The sequence below is a fragment of the Ictidomys tridecemlineatus genome, chromosome 7 (assembly GCF_052094955.1).
Source record: "Ictidomys tridecemlineatus isolate mIctTri1 chromosome 7, mIctTri1.hap1, whole genome shotgun sequence".
Lineage (NCBI taxonomy): Eukaryota > Metazoa > Chordata > Mammalia > Rodentia > Sciuridae > Ictidomys > Ictidomys tridecemlineatus.
The window spans coordinates 160,810,132-160,831,828 of NC_135483.1; the positions used below are offsets into that span (position 1 = coordinate 160,810,132).

The 21,697-nt window shown below is 36.7% G+C and overlaps 1 protein-coding gene across 1 annotated transcript in view; it reads right to left on the reverse strand.

Annotated features, from left to right (window-relative positions):
• Dnah7 (dynein axonemal heavy chain 7) overlaps positions 1-19,447 on the reverse strand; it is a 293,210-nt gene extending 273,763 nt beyond the window's left edge. The window contains exons 1-3 of the mRNA XM_040294623.2: positions 18,315-19,447; positions 12,234-12,296; positions 5,559-5,627 (exon numbers count right to left, since the gene is read on the reverse strand). Of these exons, the coding sequence (XP_040150557.2) occupies positions 5,559-5,627; positions 12,234-12,296; positions 18,315-18,329 (147 nt within the window). The 5' untranslated portion in view covers positions 18,330-19,447. The remainder of the gene's footprint in view (positions 1-5,558; positions 5,628-12,233; positions 12,297-18,314) is intronic.
• Between the last annotated feature and the right edge of the window lie 2,250 nt (positions 19,448-21,697).

The following is a 21,697-nucleotide window of genomic DNA, read 5'->3' on the forward strand; positions in this document are numbered from 1 at the left end:
GTAGAGATATACTCTCTTAGCTTTTGTTTGTCTGGGAATACCTTTATCTCTTCTTCATTTTAAAGGACAGCTTTTCTGGGCACAGTACACTTGGTTGACAGTTTTCTCCTTCAGTTCTATAAAAAAATCTCATGCCACCCTCTCCTGACCTATATAAGGTTTCTTCTGAGAAGTCCAGTATCATGCAATGGAACACACTTATTTGTTGCTTCTTTCTTCTTACATCTTTCAAAATCTTGTCTCTATTTTTCAACTGATTAATTTCTGGCACCTGATTTTGCAGGTAAGGTCATGGTTTCTTAAAAGCTCTTGATCTTTGCTGGTATGTGATGTTTTCTGCATATGGATTAGGTATTTATTCCATTCTTCCTAATCAGGCTGTGTGTGCGTGTATGCGTGTGTGTATGTTTGTGTGTGTGCGTGTATGCGTGTGTGTATGTTTGTGTGTGTGTGTGTGTGTGTGTGTGTGTGTGTGTGTATGTCTGCACACATGCGCAAGTCTTTCCAGAAATTTTAAGCAGCCTGGTTATTTTCTCTGAGATTGTAGTAACTTTTCTATTCAGCACTGGATGGTGCTCAGGTCCAGACTTTCCAGGAGTCTGCTAACAGCGTATTGTCATTACTTCAGTACTACAGAGAAATCCAAGAACAAGTTTGTCCCAAATACACTATTTCTGTGCAATTCATAAAGAATCAGGAAAGTACCTAGAAAATGTAGTCCATGCTCACAAGCCTCTTCCTGAGGCCCAAGTAGGCCCAAATGCCTCATTCAGTTACTGGCCCATGGTCAAGCACTATAAGATTCTGCCAAAACCTGGGAAGAATCACCATAGATAGACCAGTCCCAGGCTTCTATATAATACTTCTTGCCACCAATGTCACAAAGCTGTCACACTCTGAATCCATAGACTGCAAGACCAGCACCACTATGGACTTCCTATTACTAAGGTAGACTTGTACCCCCAGATCACTGCAGCCAGCCACAGGGGATGCTAACTGGGATAAAGTCCAATCTAATGGGACTGTGTATCTTCCCCTGGCACTGGAACTGTTTTAGAGGCTTTGTCTGCAGGAAGAGACATTAGGATCTGCCCAGTATTAGGTTTTACCAGCCATGTGCTAGGTTCCAAGGCAAAATCTTGTGCTTACTCTGCTGCCCTATCCCCAGTGGATGGGGTCTAACACCACACTATGCTGTTGAGGCTCTGATAGTGTTGGTGAAGACAGTCCCTTGGCCACCTAGACTCCTATTAAGCTGGATTGTGCCTGAGCCTCACAGCTGCATGGCCCTGCAGTTTCAGGGTACATGGAGGCCTATGCTACAGCTGGCAGTGATGCAGGCTGAAACATGAGTCCATCTCTCTTGGATACAGGTCTCCAGTGAGTGCTAAGGAAGTTCTGGAGCTCCATTTGCTAGCCCTGGCCTGGTGACAGCTGTGCTAGCTCAGGTTGAGGGACAGTGGGTAGAGAGAGTCCCTTGGCCACTAAGCTGGGTCACACCTGAGTGTGATAGTCACAACAAATAGAGTCTCAAAAGGATAGGCACTTCCTGAACCCATTCCAAGGATGGAAATTATGAAGATTGAAACTCAGGTCTCTTCTAACAGTGTACAGGTCTATACCTGATGCCAGGGAAGATCTATAGGTTCTGTCTTAGAATTCTGGCATGTGTATGGGTCCTTCAGTTTCTACCAGGTGCTGGGTCTCACCATAGCAGGACTGAGACTGGGTTCTGAGACACTGATCTGCACTAGATTTCATGCCCTGCTCCCCAGAAAGTAGAGTCCTGTTCCCTGCTCTGCTGCCTGAGATGGTAGGGGAGCTGGTGGAGGTATCACAGAAGAGGTATCTCTGAAGAAGGATTTAAGGAGTTCCCAGAAAGAAGAAGCAATCAGGAACAGCAGACTTCCTAGCATATGTAATGTAAAAGAATTTCACACTTGCCAATCAGAGGCATAGAGGTTTATTTAAGAAAGTAGACACATATTCAAGGGAGAATGGGGGAAATCTCAAGAGAGAGACACTTTGTGGGTAAAATAAGGAATACACATTCAAGAAGTCAAATCATCTTCAGAGTGAGAGATGCAGCTTTTTCTGGCTTTTCTTTTAAAGGAAACTTGGTGAGGGGTATATATAGAAAGGTATGTAGGAATAACATCAGTCCAGCGAACTCAAGATAGTTTATGATGGTCTGGTCACTCTCCCAATCCTCAAGTTGATATGTAGTCTTTATTATCTGATCAGTTGATAGTGCTTAAATGTCCCCAAATTATAGGTTTCTCAAGATATCATCTCTCTTTTTGCTTGATCTATTGGGGCGGGGGGAGGGTGTTAGTTAGCAGTGCACAGATAGCTTTACAGATTTTCCAAGAATCTGGGAGTCTCAGGCCTGCAAGAGAGACTAGCTTAAAGAGTGACAGGCCTGGAAAAGTATGCAAAACTTCTGAATTAAAATGTTATTTCATTGTCCTTCCTTTTTGTGTCCTTACTACTATTTTTATTTCTTTTCTCCTGCCTCAAAGGCAGTCAGTTCCAGAGGCTAATGTGGTTCCTAAAGCTCTGTCTGTGGCTATGGACCTGATGATAGGGGTTGTGGGAGTTTGCTCAGCACTGGGCTTCACCACGGTGAACCTGGTCCTGGGTTTCAAGATTAAGGATTTGGCTTAATTTTCCTTCCCTCCTCTAAGGAAATGGCATCTCTCTTTGGGCTGGGCTCATTGGAGATAAGGGAAGGAAGATGCAGAGAACTTTTTTCTTCGTGCCTTCTTCAAAGTATCTTTTTGTTTTGTTTTACTGAAATCAGGCACTGTGGTCTCTTACCTGATTTCTTTAGCTGTCATGAAGGTAGCATGGTGCTTGAGCAGCTGATCAAGTTGGTCTGTCTGTTGGTAGACACTCACTGGAGGGTCTTATCTGCCATAAGGATCTTCCTCTCAACACTTTCTATTTTGATGAGAAGGTGCCCTCAGCTGATCTCTAGTGCTAATGAGTTCCCTCACATCCCAGCTTCCTGTTCTCATGGCTTTAAACTGCCTGGGAATTTTTGCCATCATTTAAAGTTGGGGTCATACATTCTTATACTTACATTATCTGAACAGTCTCTTAGAGAGAGAGAAGGTGAGTGGTGATAGGCAACTGGCTCTCAGATTCACATTGGAAAACAACAGTGTGTGGAGGGAGCTGCAGCAGACAGGAGGGCAGCTACATCTTCTAGAAAGGCCATGACTAATTGGCTCTTGAAAATTATTGTAATACCAGAACACAAACCCCTACTGCTAGAGACAGCAATTCATCAACAAACCCAGAAAAGATCATTTTAAAGTAAAATCTACATTTGTGTATGTGTGTGTGTGTGGTACTGGGGATTGAACCCAGGACCTTATACTTGCTGGGTTAGTGCTTTCCACTTAGCTACATCCCCAGCCCTTTTCATTTTATTTTGAGATAGGGTTTCACTAAATTGCCAAAGTGAAACTTGGGGCTCTCCTGACTTAGCCTCCTGAGTATCAGGGATTAAAGATGTATGATATAGTTCCTAGAGAAAATCTACATGTTTTCTTAATGCTGAAAATGTAGTCTGTCTCTTATTTTTAGATCCAGACCAACTTGACAACCCATGCTTAGATTAGCTCCTCTTTCTTCGTAGTTTTATTCAGCCCAGTTTCTTACTCCTGCATCCCAAATGAAGTGATTTCACACAAGTCTTTCTTTTTCAGTTTCTTCTTTCTCAGGAAAATAGGTTAGGACAGTTTATAAGTTAGTGCTTTTTCCATCCTTCCCTCTGCCCTTTAAAGATTTAAGATTCACAGAAGTGCTATGAATGAGGTGTAAAACAAGGGTAGGAATCAGATCACCGGTTCATACAGGCTAGGAGCCACCAGTGCTGGATCAACTTAATTTCAACTCAGTGATCATCTTCTAGAAGAATCAAGGTCTATAATGAAAATCACTCTAGGTCTTAATTGTAGCTTTGTTGCTGGAGCACTTTTATCCAAGTTCAAACCTTAATATGCAAATGAAAATCATTTTTAATGAATTATTTTTTAAAAATAAAATACTATTTCCCCTAAGACATAAAATTCAAAGCACATATTGAACAATCCACTGTAGCTGATTGTGTGCTTTTCTACAGGAAAGGGGTATTATTAATCTCAGTTATAGATTTTCAGTAAGTAATTTCAATTAAGTTTATATTTTTCAATCTGTATACTGACAAGACACAACAAACAGAGCAATTTTTCAGTTTTACAATTTGTTAAATACTTAAAAAGAAAATACATTGTCTAGTCCATTTCAGGTCTTTAATAGATTTTGCAGGACTAAGGAAAATATAATATACACAATTGTACAGACCTGGTATAATGACACATTATCAATAAACACATATTTTCAATTAAAATGTGTACTTTGAAATTTTCAAGATAATTCATCTAACAATATGTTCAAGTTTTCTAAGTGAAAATCATCCTTGTTTCAAATTTGTACAGAGCAACGACGTAAATTCAATATTGCCGTTTGCACTAAACTTTTAAAATGCCTGTCCATACAAATAATGCTTTGGATGAATCTAAAGATTATGCTAAGTGAAATAAGTCAAATGCAAAAGGATAAATACTGTATGATTCCACTTATATGACGTGCCTAATCAAATATATAAGAGCAAAGTAAGATGGTGATTTTCCAGGGACTGTTGGAGGAAATATTGGGAAGTGGTCATTTAAAGGTTACAAGAGGTTCTGTGTGGGAAGATAAAAAAGAACTCTGGAAATGAGTGATAATTATGGATGCGCAACAGGGTGCACTACTAGATGCCACTGAACTATGTATTTAAAAAGGCTAAAGTAGTAAATTTTATGTTATATATTTTTATCACAGTGTAAAACAATAGTGTTTGCACTGAAACTCCATTAAACTCAGCTTCAAGGAGTTACAAGACTGTAATTTGATGGCATTAATTCAACATAATTTATTAGACTATAAATTTTATTATGACAAAATCTAACTTGTCCAGCCCTTTATCAACTAAAAATGTCTATTAACTGTCTTTTCCACAGGAAAACAATCATTTGTAGTCAAAATAATAAAAAAAATGCCAAGATCTGAGAAATTTTTTTGTAGTACAGCCTTTTAGTACTGAGAGCCTTCTCCTCAGAGATTATTAAGTAGTCTCATTTTCAAACCTAGAAATGAGGCTCAGAGAAGTAATGACTTCCCAAAGGTCACAGAGCCATAAGGGACAAAGCTTTAATCCAAGCCCTCGTTCCTGATTCCCACACTGATAATCCTTCTGCTAATCTATGTTGGCAGTTCTTCTACTCATAGTACTAGAATATTTGTACATATTAAGAAATTATAGTTACAGTGATTTTATTAAGATAGTCTATTTTGCCTAAGATATATGATCAGAAATGACTCAACCTGGAGCACAAATTTCAAAATCAGAAATTCAGTTAGTTATTTTTCAAGTTTAAAAACTAACAAACATTTTTTTAAATGGCAAAATATTTGAGAATATAGAGTATAGGTAGAGGTACATTGAGAGGGTGTAGGTTAATTACCAGAGACAACTGTGGCAAAACTCTTGCTGATGCCTTTGATTTTGCTTTTTCTTTGTTAGTCGATTTTTCCTGCATGAAAAATATAGGGAACAAAACTTGTTTACTCTATTAATGCAAAATTGATTCACTCAACCAAATTTTACAGTGTCTGTTATAAAGTAAAATGTATATTATTCAACATATTCAAAGACATACTTTATGACTTTTTAAATTCTCAATATTTGTTAGAATTATTTTCTTCAGTGAAAGGAAATAAAGTAAAATGGTACATTGCAAATAGTTATCAAAAGCTTGAAAAAGTGTGCAAAGCCTTTTATCCATCACATCCTTATCTGAGAATTTATCTGAACCTCGTGTCCAGGATTTACACAGCTTTATCTCTCTATTGTGAAAATGTCATTTTTATCCTGACTGATAGCCCCAAATGGTGTATTTCTGAAGGTAACAATGTATTCAGGTTAATGCAGCCTCAATTATCATGAACAACATTTATATTTTGGGGCATTTATACTTTTCTCTTTTTAAGAAAAAACTGCTGCTATTTCCTTTGCAGAAAACAGTGATTCCAGGGCTAAGTGTCATCTAGCTAAGAGCATGTTGAGGTGATAACAGAACATTTTGATATATAAAGCAGACAATACAAGCTGTGCTTTGGGGCAATTATCAATGTACTGCCTCTCAGTTCCAGATCTACCCTTTCAGCCTTCCTTTGGGATATTGCATGGGACCTTCAAAAACATTTCTCCTTTGTCAACTGGCATATAATTATAAAGGGTGCTAAAGAGACAGTGGAAGAGGAGGAGGCTTCCTTCCTGCTTCCAGCACTTCTTCTCATTGCTCCTATGATGCCAACAGTCAGCATCCTTCCCTGTTGGCACCTATTCCATCTGTGGTATGTGACTCACCCAGTGGCAGATCCCCTCCAGCAGGTTTCACTGGCTTTCCTATGGGTGATTTTCCACAAGTTTCACTTATACCACAGAGAAAGATTTCCTTCCAAACCTTCAGCATCCCAGCAGGTGGTATTCACCTTCCAGCCCAGACCTGCAATTCCTCAGCAAATGTCTCTACCATCCAGTGAGCCACAGTAACACCCTCTCGGATGAGGTCTGAATGTAAGTTTTGGAGAATGGATGGCTCTTCCAAATTTGTTCCTTGAGTCAGGCGTGGCAGTGTACACCTGTAATCCTAGCAACTTGGGAGGCTGAAGCAGGAGAATCAGAAGATGAAGGTGACCCTCAGCAACTTAGCAAGATTCTGTCTCAAAATTTTAAAATTAGAAAAGAGATGGGGATGTAGTGGTAAAGTGCCCTAGGGTTTAATCCCCAGATTAAAATAAAAAGCTTCAAATTCCAAATTTGTTCCTTGATCCTCTCCTTCCTTGATCCTCTCCTTTAGACCGAGCAGCTTCTCCTTATATCTCCTATTTCTACATTCTTTAGAGCTGTACTGTCCAAAACAGTATCCACCAGCTTGCTGTAGTTATTGACCATTTAAAATGTGGCTGAGTTGAAATGTTTAAGTATAAAATATAAACTAGAATTTGAAGATAGTGTGAAACACAAAGGATATAAATTATCTCATTAATAATTCTGTATATGGATTTGTTTATATCTTGTATTTATTACATTATATGTAGTATATTGTTCTAAGAAATTTACATGAAGTAGTTCATTGAATTTTCTTAAAAATTATAAGGTAAGTGCTGTTGTACCACTTTTGTGCCTGTTATGTAGATAAGGAATGCCTCCATAAAGTGCAAACTTAACAAAAAAATATGTGCTTCCATTCAGGACAGAATGTGAAGGAAAGTATTCTAAGAAACTTGCAAAAGAAAAATGATAGTAGCTATAAGCCTTGAAGCACAGCTGGATCTCCACAGAGAAGGACACCAAGGAGTGCACTGAAGACAGAAGGAGCATCAAGAACTGAGGATTAAGAGGCTGTGGCTCAGTGGTAGAGTGCCTTTCCGGTATGTGTGAGGCACTAGGTTCCATTCTCAGCACTGCATATAAATAAGTAAAATAAAGGTCTATCAAATATATATATATATATATATATATATATGATTAAAATGATTAAATGAGACTGGCAATTGGGAGGGGATGTTGGGATAGATGGTAAGAGGACTTGGAATAAGTCAAAGGTAATCAATTTCCTAGTCAACAAAGACTTACTGAGCTCCCCCCCCCCATGTCTTGGGCTCTATTTAGGCACTGGGTCTATAGTCATGGACAGAACTAAGTCCTTCCCCTCATGGCATGTACATTCTAGTGGAGTACAGAAAGCTATTTCAGTATATATATCATATAATCTAGGGAAATAATATGTGCAATAGAGAAAAATAAAAAGAGTGTAAAGGGATAGAGAAATGCTATGAGAGATGGGGTAGGAAGAGCCTCTTTGGAGAGTTATGTTGGGGTAGGAATTTGAACAAAGGGTGAGGGAAGAAACAGGAATGCATAGGTGGGTGCTGTATGTCATGAAGGACTTGGATTTTAAGGAATGACTGGCCTGGCTTGCAATAGAGAGCTATTGTAGTCCCTCCTGTGGTAATCTTAAATCCCAATTTGCTGGACATAGTTCCAGTTGACATCTCTTGCCTCATTATAATTAGTAGCACTTTCACTCTTAATGTTATGTCAGTTTGGTTGATAAATTATGTTACCCGATTTATCAGGCAGGGACACAAAAAGGGTTGTTTCACGAATGATTCTAGCAGCAGTAAAAAGATATACAAGAAGAGACTCGTGTCAAGTCTAGCAGCTTTTTAAGATAATCCAGGCAAAAGTAGATACAGGCCTTGATTTATAGACAATGCTAATAACAAAAGGTCACTTCAACCTTCCTGAGGCACAGCTCTGACCATACTGCTCAGAGGCACTAACAAATTCCCAGTGAAGTAGGTACATGTCTTAGTACTGTTTTTCAAAGCCCTCTTCAATTTACTCTGAATAATTTCATTTCCTAGCCTCTCTCACAGTTATTCTGTTGCCACGTGATTTGTGCTGCATGGACAAGGCAGGTAGCTAAGAGCTGGAATGCCTCTTGCATTGCAGTCTCACCCTGCCACTGCAGCCATGGAGGCCATGTGCTCTCCCTGGCATAGTGATAAGATAGAGAGCTACCTGACCCTACATCAGATTTCATGTGAGCAGAGGGAAATCTTTGATGGGTAAAGTCTCTGAGATTTGGAAATCTGTCTGTTATGTCAGCTAATATTAGTTACCCTGCCTAACAGAGCCAACAATATACCCCTCAATATCTCCCTGTTAAAATATGGCCCTTTCTTCAAGACAGAGCCAACAATATACCCCTCAATATCTCCCTGTTAAAATATGGCCCTTTCTTCAAGACAAGGATCAAAAATGTTTAAGGTACTCTTTCTTAAGTTTAATTGCAGTGATCTTCTTTGAATATGCACAGCATTTATTATAGTTCAAATTGTTTCTAAGGTATGTGTGCTCCTACCTTATCCTATTCTCCTTCCTCCTCATTCTACCCTTGTCTACTAAATGAATCTTGCAGAGCTGGATAAACTGATTTTAATGTTATCTTAGAAAACTGGTTAAACAATCCTAAAAATAGTGTAACAAGAAAAAGAATTAAAGAATTGCAATGAGCTTCAAAAAGTACTTACCAAAGCACAAACCTCAAGTTAAGTGAGTATTTCATGCACCTCCAATGCTGTACCCCAATTGCTCTATTTTCTATAATTCCCAGTGGACCACACAATGTCAAGGGAAATGTGAACACAACATTTTCATGTTAAAAGGTACAGTAGATTCTCCCCAATGAGAGCATGGCAAAGGCCTGATGAGAATTCAGTTATCAATAACAGAAAAGAAAGGCTTTGGACTGTAAGGTTTACAAGTCCTGGAATTTTGATAATAGGGTACAGAGGCAATTCAAATGAGGACTTTTATAATGTCCAAAATTGTCTACAAGTGTCAAAATCACCTGCTTGGGCTGGAGATATAGCTCAGTTGGTAGAGTGCTTGTCTCACATGCACAAGGCCCTGGGTTCAATCCCCAGCACCACAAAAATAAATAAATAAACAAATAAATCAATAAAACAGCCTACAACAAATCTATAAATACATCTTACTTAGAATCTCTATATCAACCATCTCTTTGCTGAGCTCATCAGTACTCTGGGTGGAGAAAGTTGGTAGGGCCTTAATATTTCCTTCTTATACTAAAGTATAGAATTATATATATATATATAATATGTGTATATATATATATATGTGTGTGTGTGTGTGTGTGTAAATTTTATAAATAGTAGTTCTCTGGCTAACCAAGAAAAGTATCCACACATAAGCAAGAATATCATCTATATAATGATATGCCTCACATCATTTAACATCTTCATGGTCTCACCTCTGATTCTACACATGGCTGCATTACAGTAAACAGTTTTGTGTTGGTTTCAACTCATAACAGTGTTTTGCCTCAAGAAATATGTACTTGTGCTTTCTGATGGGGATTCCTCCAATGCCATAACATAGGAAGATTCCACTGTCCCCACACATAGAAGCATCCAGAAGAGGTAAGAGGTAACATCCCCAGGTAACATCAACGCAGGATGAGAGAAGATGGATAAATGTCATTCCTTGATTCTCCTTAGGTGAAAAATTCCAGGAAGCATTCTCTAAGCTCAGAATATCATGACAGGAACAGTTGCCTACTGAGCAACCAACGTGATAGCCCGTGTATCTATTAAATTTCCTTCTTCCTAATTTTGCTGCCTCTACTCTTCTTACTCTTGTATCCCGAGATCACCTCCCAGAGAAACTAGCTGTATACAAGTTCTTTTTTTCAGGCTCTTTTTTCATGGGATAAGAAATTAAGACAAGAGTAATTAAAAATCAGTGCTCTTTTATCTTTCCATCTGACTTTCCATTCTTCTACTCCCATCTTTCTCTATAAAGGATTTAAGATTCATGGCAATGCAATGAGTGAGGTGTGTAGAAAGGGAGAATCAGGTTACCAGCTAACAGATGCTGGGAGTTATCCATGCTGGGTCACCCTATCAATGATAACTTTCAGAAGCAAAAAGGTCTATAACGAAAATCAGTCTTGGTCTTAATGACTACTAAACTTTTATCCAATACAAACTTTAATATATAAATGAAAATGGTTTAAATTAACAGATTATGTTTTAAAGTATGATTTCTCTTAAAATAAATAAAGCTCAAAAGATACAGAAAAAATATTGCAAGATATAGTCAAATAACAGCAGAGTAGGTCAACAAAAGCAGTTAAGATAACTAAATGCAGCTCCGGCTTGAAAGGATGATTCATCTCAACTTTGAATATTTATTAAGTAAGTAAATTTAAATTTAACATACCAAAAAACACTAATATCAATATGTTCAGCTTTAAAATTTTTAATTTTTAAAGAGAAATGTATTTCATTTCAATTTCCTTAACTTATAAATGAGAAAACTCAAAGTAGATATTCATAAAACTAAATTTCTGATTTTGTTTTGTAGAACTTGTGGTAATCTTGATATTATTATCAATACAAATAGGCTCACAAAATATGTACTTTCAAATATTCAAGATTATTCACTTAAAATTTTCATTCAAGTTTGTTTTAAGCTGAAAGAATTTATCATTTCAAATTATTAGGGATCATCTTCATATGAAGCAATGCAAATTCTAGTATAGAACTCATTATGAGCTTTTAAAAATGTTTCAAAATAAATGTTTGCATTTAAACTCCACTTTAACTCAGTTTCTAGGAGTTATAAGAGTTTAACTCAATGGCATTAAAATTTTAACATAATTACTAGGCAAAAAATTTTATATGGTAAAACATAACTTGTTCAGCATTTTATCAACTAAAAATGCCTATTAACTGTCTAAATTATTTACAGTCAAAATATCGAAAAAGGATGCCAAAATCTAAGACATCTTTTATAATATAGCCTTTTTTAGCATGAAGAGCTGTTTCCTCAGAGATCATCAAGGCCTCTTATTTTTAAATCAGAAATGAAAGCTCAGAGAGGTGACTCCCAAAACGTCACAAAGTCACAAAGGGCAAAGCTCTGACCCACAGTCTCATTTCCTGACTCCAACACTAACATTCCTTCTGCTAGTAATGTTGGCTATTCCTCTAATCATAAAACTCAAATTTTTGTATGTAACTAAGACATTGTAGTTACAATGACTTTGTTAAGATATTTTCCTAAGATATGTACCTCACTGAATTTCTTCACCAGAAAAAATCATGTGAAACAAAGAATTTAAAATCAGAAATTCACCCTCATTGTTATACAAAATTACACATAAGAGGTTGTGAGGGGAATGGGAAAAAAAAAACAAGGAGAGAAATGAATTACAGTAGATGGGGTAGAGAGAGAAGATGGGAGGGGAGAGGAGAGGGGATAGTAGAGGATAGGAAGGGCAGCAGAATACAACAGTCACTAATATGGCATTATGTAAAAATGTGTAACCGATGTGATTCTGCAATCTGTATTTGGGGTAAAAATGGGAGTTCATAACCCACTTGAATCTAATGTATGAAATATAATATTTCAAGAGCTTTGTAATGTTTTGAACAACCAATAAAAAATCAGAAATTCAGTAACTCATTTTCAAGTTACTAAATTTCAAATTAGACATTGTATAGAAGCAATAAACAATGATAATATATTAGTAAATTACCATAGGCAACTGTGGTAGAAATCTTACTGGTTCCTTGGATTTTTCTTTGCCAGTTGACTTATCCTGCATGAAAATATGAAAAAGCAAAACAGTTTATCTGCTAGTCCTAAAACTGATTCACTCAACCAAATATTATAGTGTTTACTATAAAGTAAAGTGCATATCATCCCAAATAGTCTAAAACATAATATATAAATGTATGATCTTGTATTTAGAAAATCCTATAACCCACCAAAAAAATTAATAGAGCTAATGAATGAACTTGACAAGGTTGTGGAATACTAGATCAATATACAAAAATCAGGAATGGGGTTGTAGCTCAGTGTTAGAGCACTTGCCTCGCACATGTGAGGCACTAGGTTCAATCCTTGGCACCACATAAAAGTAAATAAACAAAATAAAGGTCTTGTGTCCACCTACAACTAAAAATATTTGAAATATATATATATATATACATATATATATATATATATAATTAACTATATTTAGATACTAGCAATAAAAATCCAAAATTGAAATCAAGAAAAAAATTTATTTACATCAAAAGGAATAAAATACTTAGGAATGAAATTAACAAAAGAAGTGTAACACTTGTACAGTGAAAATTGAAAATTACAAGGTATTATTAAAAGAAATTTTAAAAGACCTTAATTAGAAAAAATACCATGTTCATGGACTGGGAAACTAAGATTGCTTTTTTAGTAGAAATGTATAAGTTGATCATAAATTTCACAAGGAAATATATGAAACCCAGAACAATTGAACTATATTTAAAAATAAGTACAAAGTGATAGACTCACCTTTCCATATTTCATAACTTACTACAAAACTACAGTAATGAAGACTATGTGGTATTTGCATAAGGATAAACATATAGATCAAAGCAATAGAATTAATAGTTCAAAAAATCCCCACACATTTATGATCTATAAATTTTTCAAAACGGTGTCAAGACAATTTAATGTAGAATCTTTGAGTTTATTCCTCTTGTTACTTCTCGTGTTTTTTTTATTATCTTCATGCTATAGACATGGCAATTTCTAATGTAAATTTCCTTTTTAATTGATCTATCTAGTCTAAATATTGTAAATATCATCTGTACACTGAAATCTTTCAAGTTTACCTGTGCAGTACTAATCTTTTCCCAAGGTTTCTGACTCTTCTATAGTTAGTTTGATAACTCTACTTGGAGGCCTAAAAAAGATTTATTTCTACCTTAACATGTCCAAAATATTGCTTGCTTCATGAACACTTACATACCCTAGTAGAACTTTCCTGTTTTCTTGAACTAAAAAATGACATCACCACCATTCACATTTCAATTTCAAGCTAGAATCCCACCCTTGACTGCTTGCTTTTTTTCACATTATATATGTAATGTATTAGTCAACCCTTTGGGTTCTACCTACAAAATATTTTCTGATTCTAACATTTTCTCACTATATCAGTAACTGGTCCAAGAAACTGAAAGAGAACGAGAAGAGCATAAAGGGAGACAGGTTGGAGATATTCAGGAATACAAAGAGGGAATGAAAGAGGGAGAAAGAGTCCTGAATATTTTACGCTTTTTACATACTTGAATACATTCTGATGTCATTCTCTCATTAACTAACTTTTTAGAGTTTGAGTTTAATTGTATTTATTCTGAACAGAAAAAGCATACATTCTTGCTCATCAATCTCAATGACTGAAAAATAAGTCCAGCAGTTCAGGAGTCTGAGGCAGGAGGATCGCAAGTTCAAAGTCAGTCTCAGCAAAAGCGAGGCACTAAGCAACTCAGTGAGACCCTATCTCTAAATAAAATAAAAGATAGTGTTGGGGATGTGGCTCAGTGGTCAAAGAGCCTTTGAATTCAATCCCCGGTACCAGAAACACACACACACACACACCTGTGAATCATCTGTCCAGTATTCTAATTCCTTAGTTATTTAATCTTAATCTTATTTGCAACCTTTTTGTTTTTTCAATTCATCTCTGTCATTCGCTCCCATGGCAACCCTTTTCTAAGAATATGGTACCAGTTGTGAAATCTTGATTTTAAACATTCTCTTCTCTGATTACCACATGCTTTGATTCTCTATTATTATCTGATATTTTCCTCAAGGCTCTGTTTCTTTGCTTTTATTGAGACCTCTGATAACAAAATCCATACCCTTCTCATCACAATCTATCTACTCCTTCTTATGTTCTTTTTCTTCTTGTTCATCTTAGATTCTATACTATCAAATACCCTCAACTCCTTCTTTCTTACACATTTGACAGAACTATAATCCCACTGAAATTCAACGATTCACCTTCTCCATATAAGTACCCAAGTAGGTATACATTGCTGGAGGAAAATCCTATCACCAATCGGTGTCAATTATGGATGATCTCACATAGACTCAAAAATTCTATTTTTTTTCTAATACTATTTTTTCTCCTACTTTTGGTGATGAATAATGTATCTTTTTTCATCCATCATCATTTCATTTCTTATAACCAAATCTATAAACCTACTAGCAATGGTGCCCATATTGTTCTTCTGTCCTCCATCTACAAGCAGTGGAGACAATATCCCACCTCCTAGCAGAAGCCAATTCTTCAACTACCACAATCTCCTTTCACTTTAACAAGCACTATGTTTTCCAAGCAATCTCCCTTTATCTCTGTAATTAGCAATGCCTCCTTTTATAGTGAAACACTCCCATCAACATTCAAATAAAGAACGCTTATTTTTTAAAAAGAAAATAATATCTTCCTTAACTGTGCTTTCCACTCTAGTAATCACAAACATAATTATCTGTTTCCTGCACCAAAATTGTCTGTGCACTCTAGCCATGTTTATTCACATTCCATTCTCTTAAAAATTATTAAATATTTCAAAAAGAAAAAAATATAATGAAAAGTCATATGTCCTCAACCCAACTCTATCCACTCTAAGTCTTTGCACCCTGGAATTTTGTGTTTATTATTCCCCTGCAATATATACTATTCTTATTACATACATTTGATCATTAAATAGCTTGAGATATTGTTATTGCAGGCTTTTGAATTTTATATAAATCATATTTCACTATTTATACCCTTCTGCAATCTGCTGTTTATAGTATTAGGTTTGAAATTTATCCACATTGATTGATAAATTATACTTACCTCACTGATTTTCATTGCTATATATTACTTATATGAATATAATACAATTTACACATTCATTTTTCTTATGAATGAACATTTAGCTTATTTCCAGTGTTTTTCTAATGCCTCAGTGAATATCTTCAGGTGGGACTAGGGATATAGCTCAGTTGGTACAGTGCTTGCCTCGTATGCACAAGGACCTGGGTTTAATCCCCAGCACCATACACACACAAAAAAATCCTCAGATGTGTTTTAGTACACACACAATTCTTGAGTATGAATTGCATATGCACTTATGAGTGTATATGTAATATAAATATGTTACACACATACTATGTGCATATCTTTTTGTTTATTTAGTTTCTTTGATTATTTGTCTGTTTTAAAAAATGTATCACATTGTCTAAATTATCACAATTCACAATACTTCCTGAAATCTGCAGGGAAATTCCCTTTACTTTATTATTCTTTATTTTTCTATCTATTTATTATCACTTTATTATTCTAAAAATTATCAGGGGCTGGGGCTCAGTGATAGAGTGCTTGCCTGGCACATGTGAGGCACTGGGTTCAATCCTCAGTACCACATAAAAATAAATAAATGAAATAAAGGTATCATGTCCATCTACAACTAAAAAAAAATGTTTTTAAAAATGATCAGACACAATCTTGACCTTTCTTCCATGTGAACTTTGGGATCCATGTTACATGAAACTTTTTGTAACTTTAGGAGAAACATACTGAATTTCTAGAATAACAGAGAAAATGATATCATTTTCACATTTGGGTTTAACTTCGCAGATTTTCATTCACTTGCATGTTAGTAGAGATATTAACATGGTATTATCTAAGTGTTAACCATTCTGATCAAATATGTCTGGTTAAATTAACCTATCAAACCTTATTAAATATAAGTGACACTATTTATATATAACTGTCATATATTTAAGTTCTGATTTTTAAAGTTGTTACCATGATGTTAGTCTCACAGTGAACTTTCCCTTCTTTTTAAAGTAATGACACTAAGAAAATATGATGAAGGAAAAGAAGGGATGAACATCATAGCCATGCAAAAATTCCTTGATTCTATAACTAGAAAAAGTACCTGGGTAGCAAAAGGCTGACAACAATTTTTTCCCCTCTTCTCCCAAGTGGCAGTGAATTTGTGGACAGCTTTCTGGTCTTTGGTTATTGGTACCTTTAAACTTTGGCAAGTTCTTCAACTGAAACTCAAAATGCCTTATGTTTTAACTATTTTAAAAAATAAATTGAGCAATAGCTTTTTAAATAACTAACTTAGGAGAAAAACCCAGACTGTTGTTTCTGAAAAATGTCATGTCATTCTCGACCTTCCACTAATCAGATGAATATGGTAAAACCTCCTCAGTAAATATGATTTTACCACCTGCTCACTTTTTCAAGCTGAATGAATACATAAGTAAATGTCACATTAAAATTGAATTTCCAAAAGTTTAATCCATTCTATTTGCTTTAGATTAAAATATGAAAACTTTCATCTTTTCAAAAGGAAAACTACACTCTAAATTGTCATATAAGTTAAAGTATTGAGACTAATTTTAAAATTACAAATCAAACAAAGCAATGAGAGAGGCCCTCTGCTGTTTAAAAATAGTATGTAGAAAGTGGGCTGGGGGGACCTTAGCTGGGTTAATGCCCATTCTTTAAGATCCCACTGCCTGTTCAGTAAAACAACACCTTTTTTGGAGGGGTGGGGAGAGACCAGGGCCATCATTTCCCTGCATCACTTTTATAAAAATGAAGCAAAACTTAAAAACTAACTGCCAGTGGAGTTTTAGTGAATGCTTTTTAGTTGTGACGAGGAAGTTAAGGAAACTGAGAAATAAGTCATTCAGAAATACAACTGTAAATTTAACAAAGGTTTATTTCAAATTGTGACAATCTTGATATGGTTCAAGATCAAGTCAAATTCTGATTTGGGCATCAATCAAAGAAGCTGCTCAATGTATATTAATATATATATTAAAAGACTGATTACAATAACATCACATAAAATTACTAGTAAGGTCTAGTAATCAATTGCTCAGTATTTTAGTTACTGGTATCCAAGTTTTGTTTTTGTTTTTGTTTTGCTAGCTCCTTTGTTATTTTACTACTTATTACTAATTACATATTCTTAATTCTCGTGTCAATAAAACGCTAAAATCATTTTTTGAGCATTCAGGTATTAATTACTTATTTGATTAATGAATTAGGATCTTGACATTTTCTGCTTTAATCTACAACCCTATAGAATACTTGACTAAATCACCTTTTAAGATGTTTTCCACAATAAATTCTAAAATAGACACACACAGAGCACTATGAAGCCATGCAAAAGAATGATAGTTTAGTATCGAAACAAAGAAGCTAATTAAAATTTGCAGACTTAAACAAAAATTCCCTGGTACTGCCTCCCCATTCCTTGCTGGCATTAAAAAAGATAGATCACTGTTCTGCATTTCGTTCAATAAGGACAGTTCTTTTTTGAAAGTAGCCATTGCAACTTGCATCTTTTATTACACTCTTAAGCAGTGCTATTTTGGACGTATCAAACCCTCTCTTGTAGAATATGGCATACCAGAGCTACGGTACGGTGTAGTATTTTCTCTTATTGGAACTTCTTAACAAGCTTAGCAAAGTTGCTCTGAGGAAGAACTAAGGCTTGGAGACAGCCACCCGGCTAGGAAGAGCCCAGCCTCCTGCGACTCCTCAGCCTCCCTCCTGCACACACGCCAGCCACGACAGCGCCCGCCACTCTCAGGGCCAGCTCTCACTGCTGGGTTGTTACGACGTCCAGGGCGAAAGGCTGTGAAGGGAACGAGTAAAGGAATTCGCCCACGTGCTCAATACCCTAGGGGTACACCGCGGGGTGCCGCGGCTTCTACCCTTCTGAACTGCGGGGCAAGCGCGGAGCCCCGGCGGCGGGGCTGGTGCGGCCCTCACCTGCTCGCCACTCATGGCGGCGAGGACACGCTGACCGACAGGCAGGCTCTCGGGTCGCTTCTACCGGGAACCCTCAGATGCCCTCCGACCTGAGATGGGGCGTCTGGGTGCGGTGCGCAGCCTCCGCTCCCTCAGCCTCTGCTTGGGCGCCTGGGCAGTCGAGCGTCCCGGCAGCGTTCGTTGCCTAGCAACAGGCCGCGCAGTTCCACTTCCGGTTATCTGTTGCCCTAGTGACTGAGCCCGGAACCTCGGAGCGTTCCCGAGGAAGGTCTTTCTGTGCTCTCACCCGCACTTCTGTTGCGCCACGGTGGGGCCGCAAGGGGTGCGTTCGGCACACCCGAGGCGGTGGGTGGCGGCCGTGAAGCGTGAAGACCCTTTGATTACTGACGTCCATCCTCACATCTTGCACCCTCCAAGTAAGCGGGGTGCATAGGACCTCCGTCTTAAACCTTCATTTAGCCTTTTCTGCCTGGAAGTTGTCTGAGGATTGGTGACGTGAAATGATCGCAAATTACAATGCCAGTGTGGGCAAGTGGAAGGCATGCAAGACTGGAGCCAGGAAACACCTTTATTAACTGTGTGCTGGCCAACTCCCATTCTCCGGTTGACTCTTCCCACATGCTAAAAAAACTATTCCTTGGAAGAATGCCAGAAAAAGAACCTACAAAATTTCATTTAAATTCACATTCACGGATAACTTGTTATATGAAAGGTGCTGTGCTAAGCCCCAACCCACAAGAGTGACCAAGACAGTCCCTTCAGCACAGGTTAGGGGAAGGTTCCAGCAAGCATTTATTATGCAGTGAAGACAGAGCTGGAAAAGAGTCCTCTGGAGAACACAAAGCACCAGCCAATTTTCTCATGGAAGGTGTGTAAGGGATGTGGAAACAGGTCTGAAGGAAGAAGGCATGGCGATGCAAAGAATGTTCAGGGCAGATCATATATAAAAGCCTGGGACGAAGAACATGCGCATTGGAAAAATTGAAAATGGATTGAAAGACTAAAGAGTAGATTTGGGTAAAGGGGTTTAGAATTTAGAGATGAAACAAGTGATAATCTTATGAAACATGGTAAGGAGTTTAGATTTCAAGGGCAGTTGATCTGCATTGAAAAGGTTTATGTTAAGAAATAGAAGATTCCCATCCTAAAATTCTTATGGAACCTTAAGGGATCCCTAATAAACAAAACAATATTGAAAAGGAAGACCATGGTTGGAGGACTCACACTTGATTATTTCAAAATATACCAAAGAGCTATAATAATCAAAACAGTCTTTTCAACAAACGATGTTGGGAAAACTAGATTTTCATATGGAAAAAAAATAAAAATAAAAAATCAGAAGTGAACACCATATGTAACAGCATATACAAAAATAAACTCAAAATAGATGAAACACCTAGATCTAAGAGCTAAAACTATAAAACTCTTAGAAGAAAATGGGGAAAACACCATGATGCTGGATTTGGTGATGATTTCTTAGATATGACACCTAAAACAACAAAAGAAAAAACAGGTAAGTTTGATTTTATCCAAATTAAGAAACTTGTGCATTAAAACATCAACAGAAAAAAACAGCAACCCACAGAATAGGAGCAAATATTTGTAAATCACATATCTGATAAAGGATTAATATCTAAAATATTAACAAGTATTAGCAAGAATTGCAGTCCTATGCACTACTGGTGGGTATATAAAATGGTATACTTGCTATGGAAAACAGTATGAAAGTACCTTAAAAAAACACAGTAGAACTACCATATGATCCCAAAATACACTTCTGGGTGGAATTGAAAGAATTGAAAGCTAGGACACAACCAGATATGTGTACATTTATATTTATAGTAGCTATGTTTATAATAGCCAAAAAGTGGAAGCAACCCAAACATCTATTGTTAGATGAATTGATATACAAAATGTAGTGTATTTGTGTAATGAGAATATTGTTCAACATTAAAAAGGAAGGAGATTCTGACACAGACTGCAACATGGATGAAACTTGAAGAAATTATGCTAACTGAAATTAAGCAGTCACAGAAGGACAGATATTGTATGATTTCACTCATATGGGGTATACAGAGGACTTTGGCCATGAAAGGTCAAGGAACTGAATTGCTAATATGATTATTTTCATGGATGCTGAAGTAGCAGAGGAGAGAGGAAAACTGAGTTAAAGCCTTCAACAAATGAAGCAGGAGACAAGAAGAGAAGATGCTATGAATCTACAACTGGTAAGAATTCGTACAGAGGATAAATTTAAAGAGAGGATAAATATTGCAGACCCCATCTTCCAAACCTGGAAAGTAGAAATAGAGGCTTCAATAAGAAACAGATTTCAATAGAGGGCAGGGGTTCAGATAGAGTTATGAGACTGACTTGAAGAGTAGTTATTGTTGCTGCTGTTTCGTAGTTCATGGCACAGTGAAAATATCAGAAAGTCAGTAAAGCACGAGAAGTTTGATTCATCCAAGCAGAAACAAACAAACAAAAAAGGCGTTTAGAAGGTAAAAGTATAAGAGGGAAAAGATAAATACCTAGAGAGCTTGTGCCACAGGCAATGAGCAAGAGATTTGAAAGTATAGTAAGTTTAATGGCTGCCAGCAAGCTGCCAAAAGAACTACTCCTATTAGTTCCCAGGTGTTCAGAAGGAATTGAAAGTTTTTTGCCAGAAGTTCAAGGTCAACTAGAATGCTTCATGGAGGGTCAAGAGCCACATGAATGGCCCAGCAAGAGATATATTCACAGCAACAATACTAGACAGAAGTGAGCCTGAGAAAACAGTCTTTCCACTCTTTACCATTTACAAACTTCTTCTTTAGTTCTTTGCTGTCTCGCTGTCCATTCACCCTAATCTCAAAAGCCATAATTGAAATAAACATCAGGCTATTCTGACTTTCTACATTGCCTCTTCGAGACCTCCATTTATAGCTCCTCTGGGGCCAACATTTCATTTGCAGAATCCTGTTTCTAAATTTGCCTTCCACAGGGCACCTTGCCAGAATTAGGAAGGAAAACAATTTGATAAAAATTGGCAAAGCCAATTCTTTTGTATTTGTCAGTTATTATGATCTCTGTCAAGTAACAGGAATGTGGCTCCTGGGATTGAGTTCCCACCGTAATTCTCATAGATCAGTAATGTCACTAAGAGAGTGCTGAATTGAAAGAAGTGAGCAAAGTAAATCCTTATCCTCGCTGTTCAGGTTAAGACCAGATCAAAATTCTGACAACCATTGACATATTTCACAAAATATGAACAGATGTGTTGGACCGCTAGATTCCTCAAATGATAGGTATTTTTTCACTCCTATTGTCTCCTTGAAAGACTGGTTACTCAATTTGGGTAGAACTATCTGCATGCTTTTGATTTGCTTATAAATACAGAAATA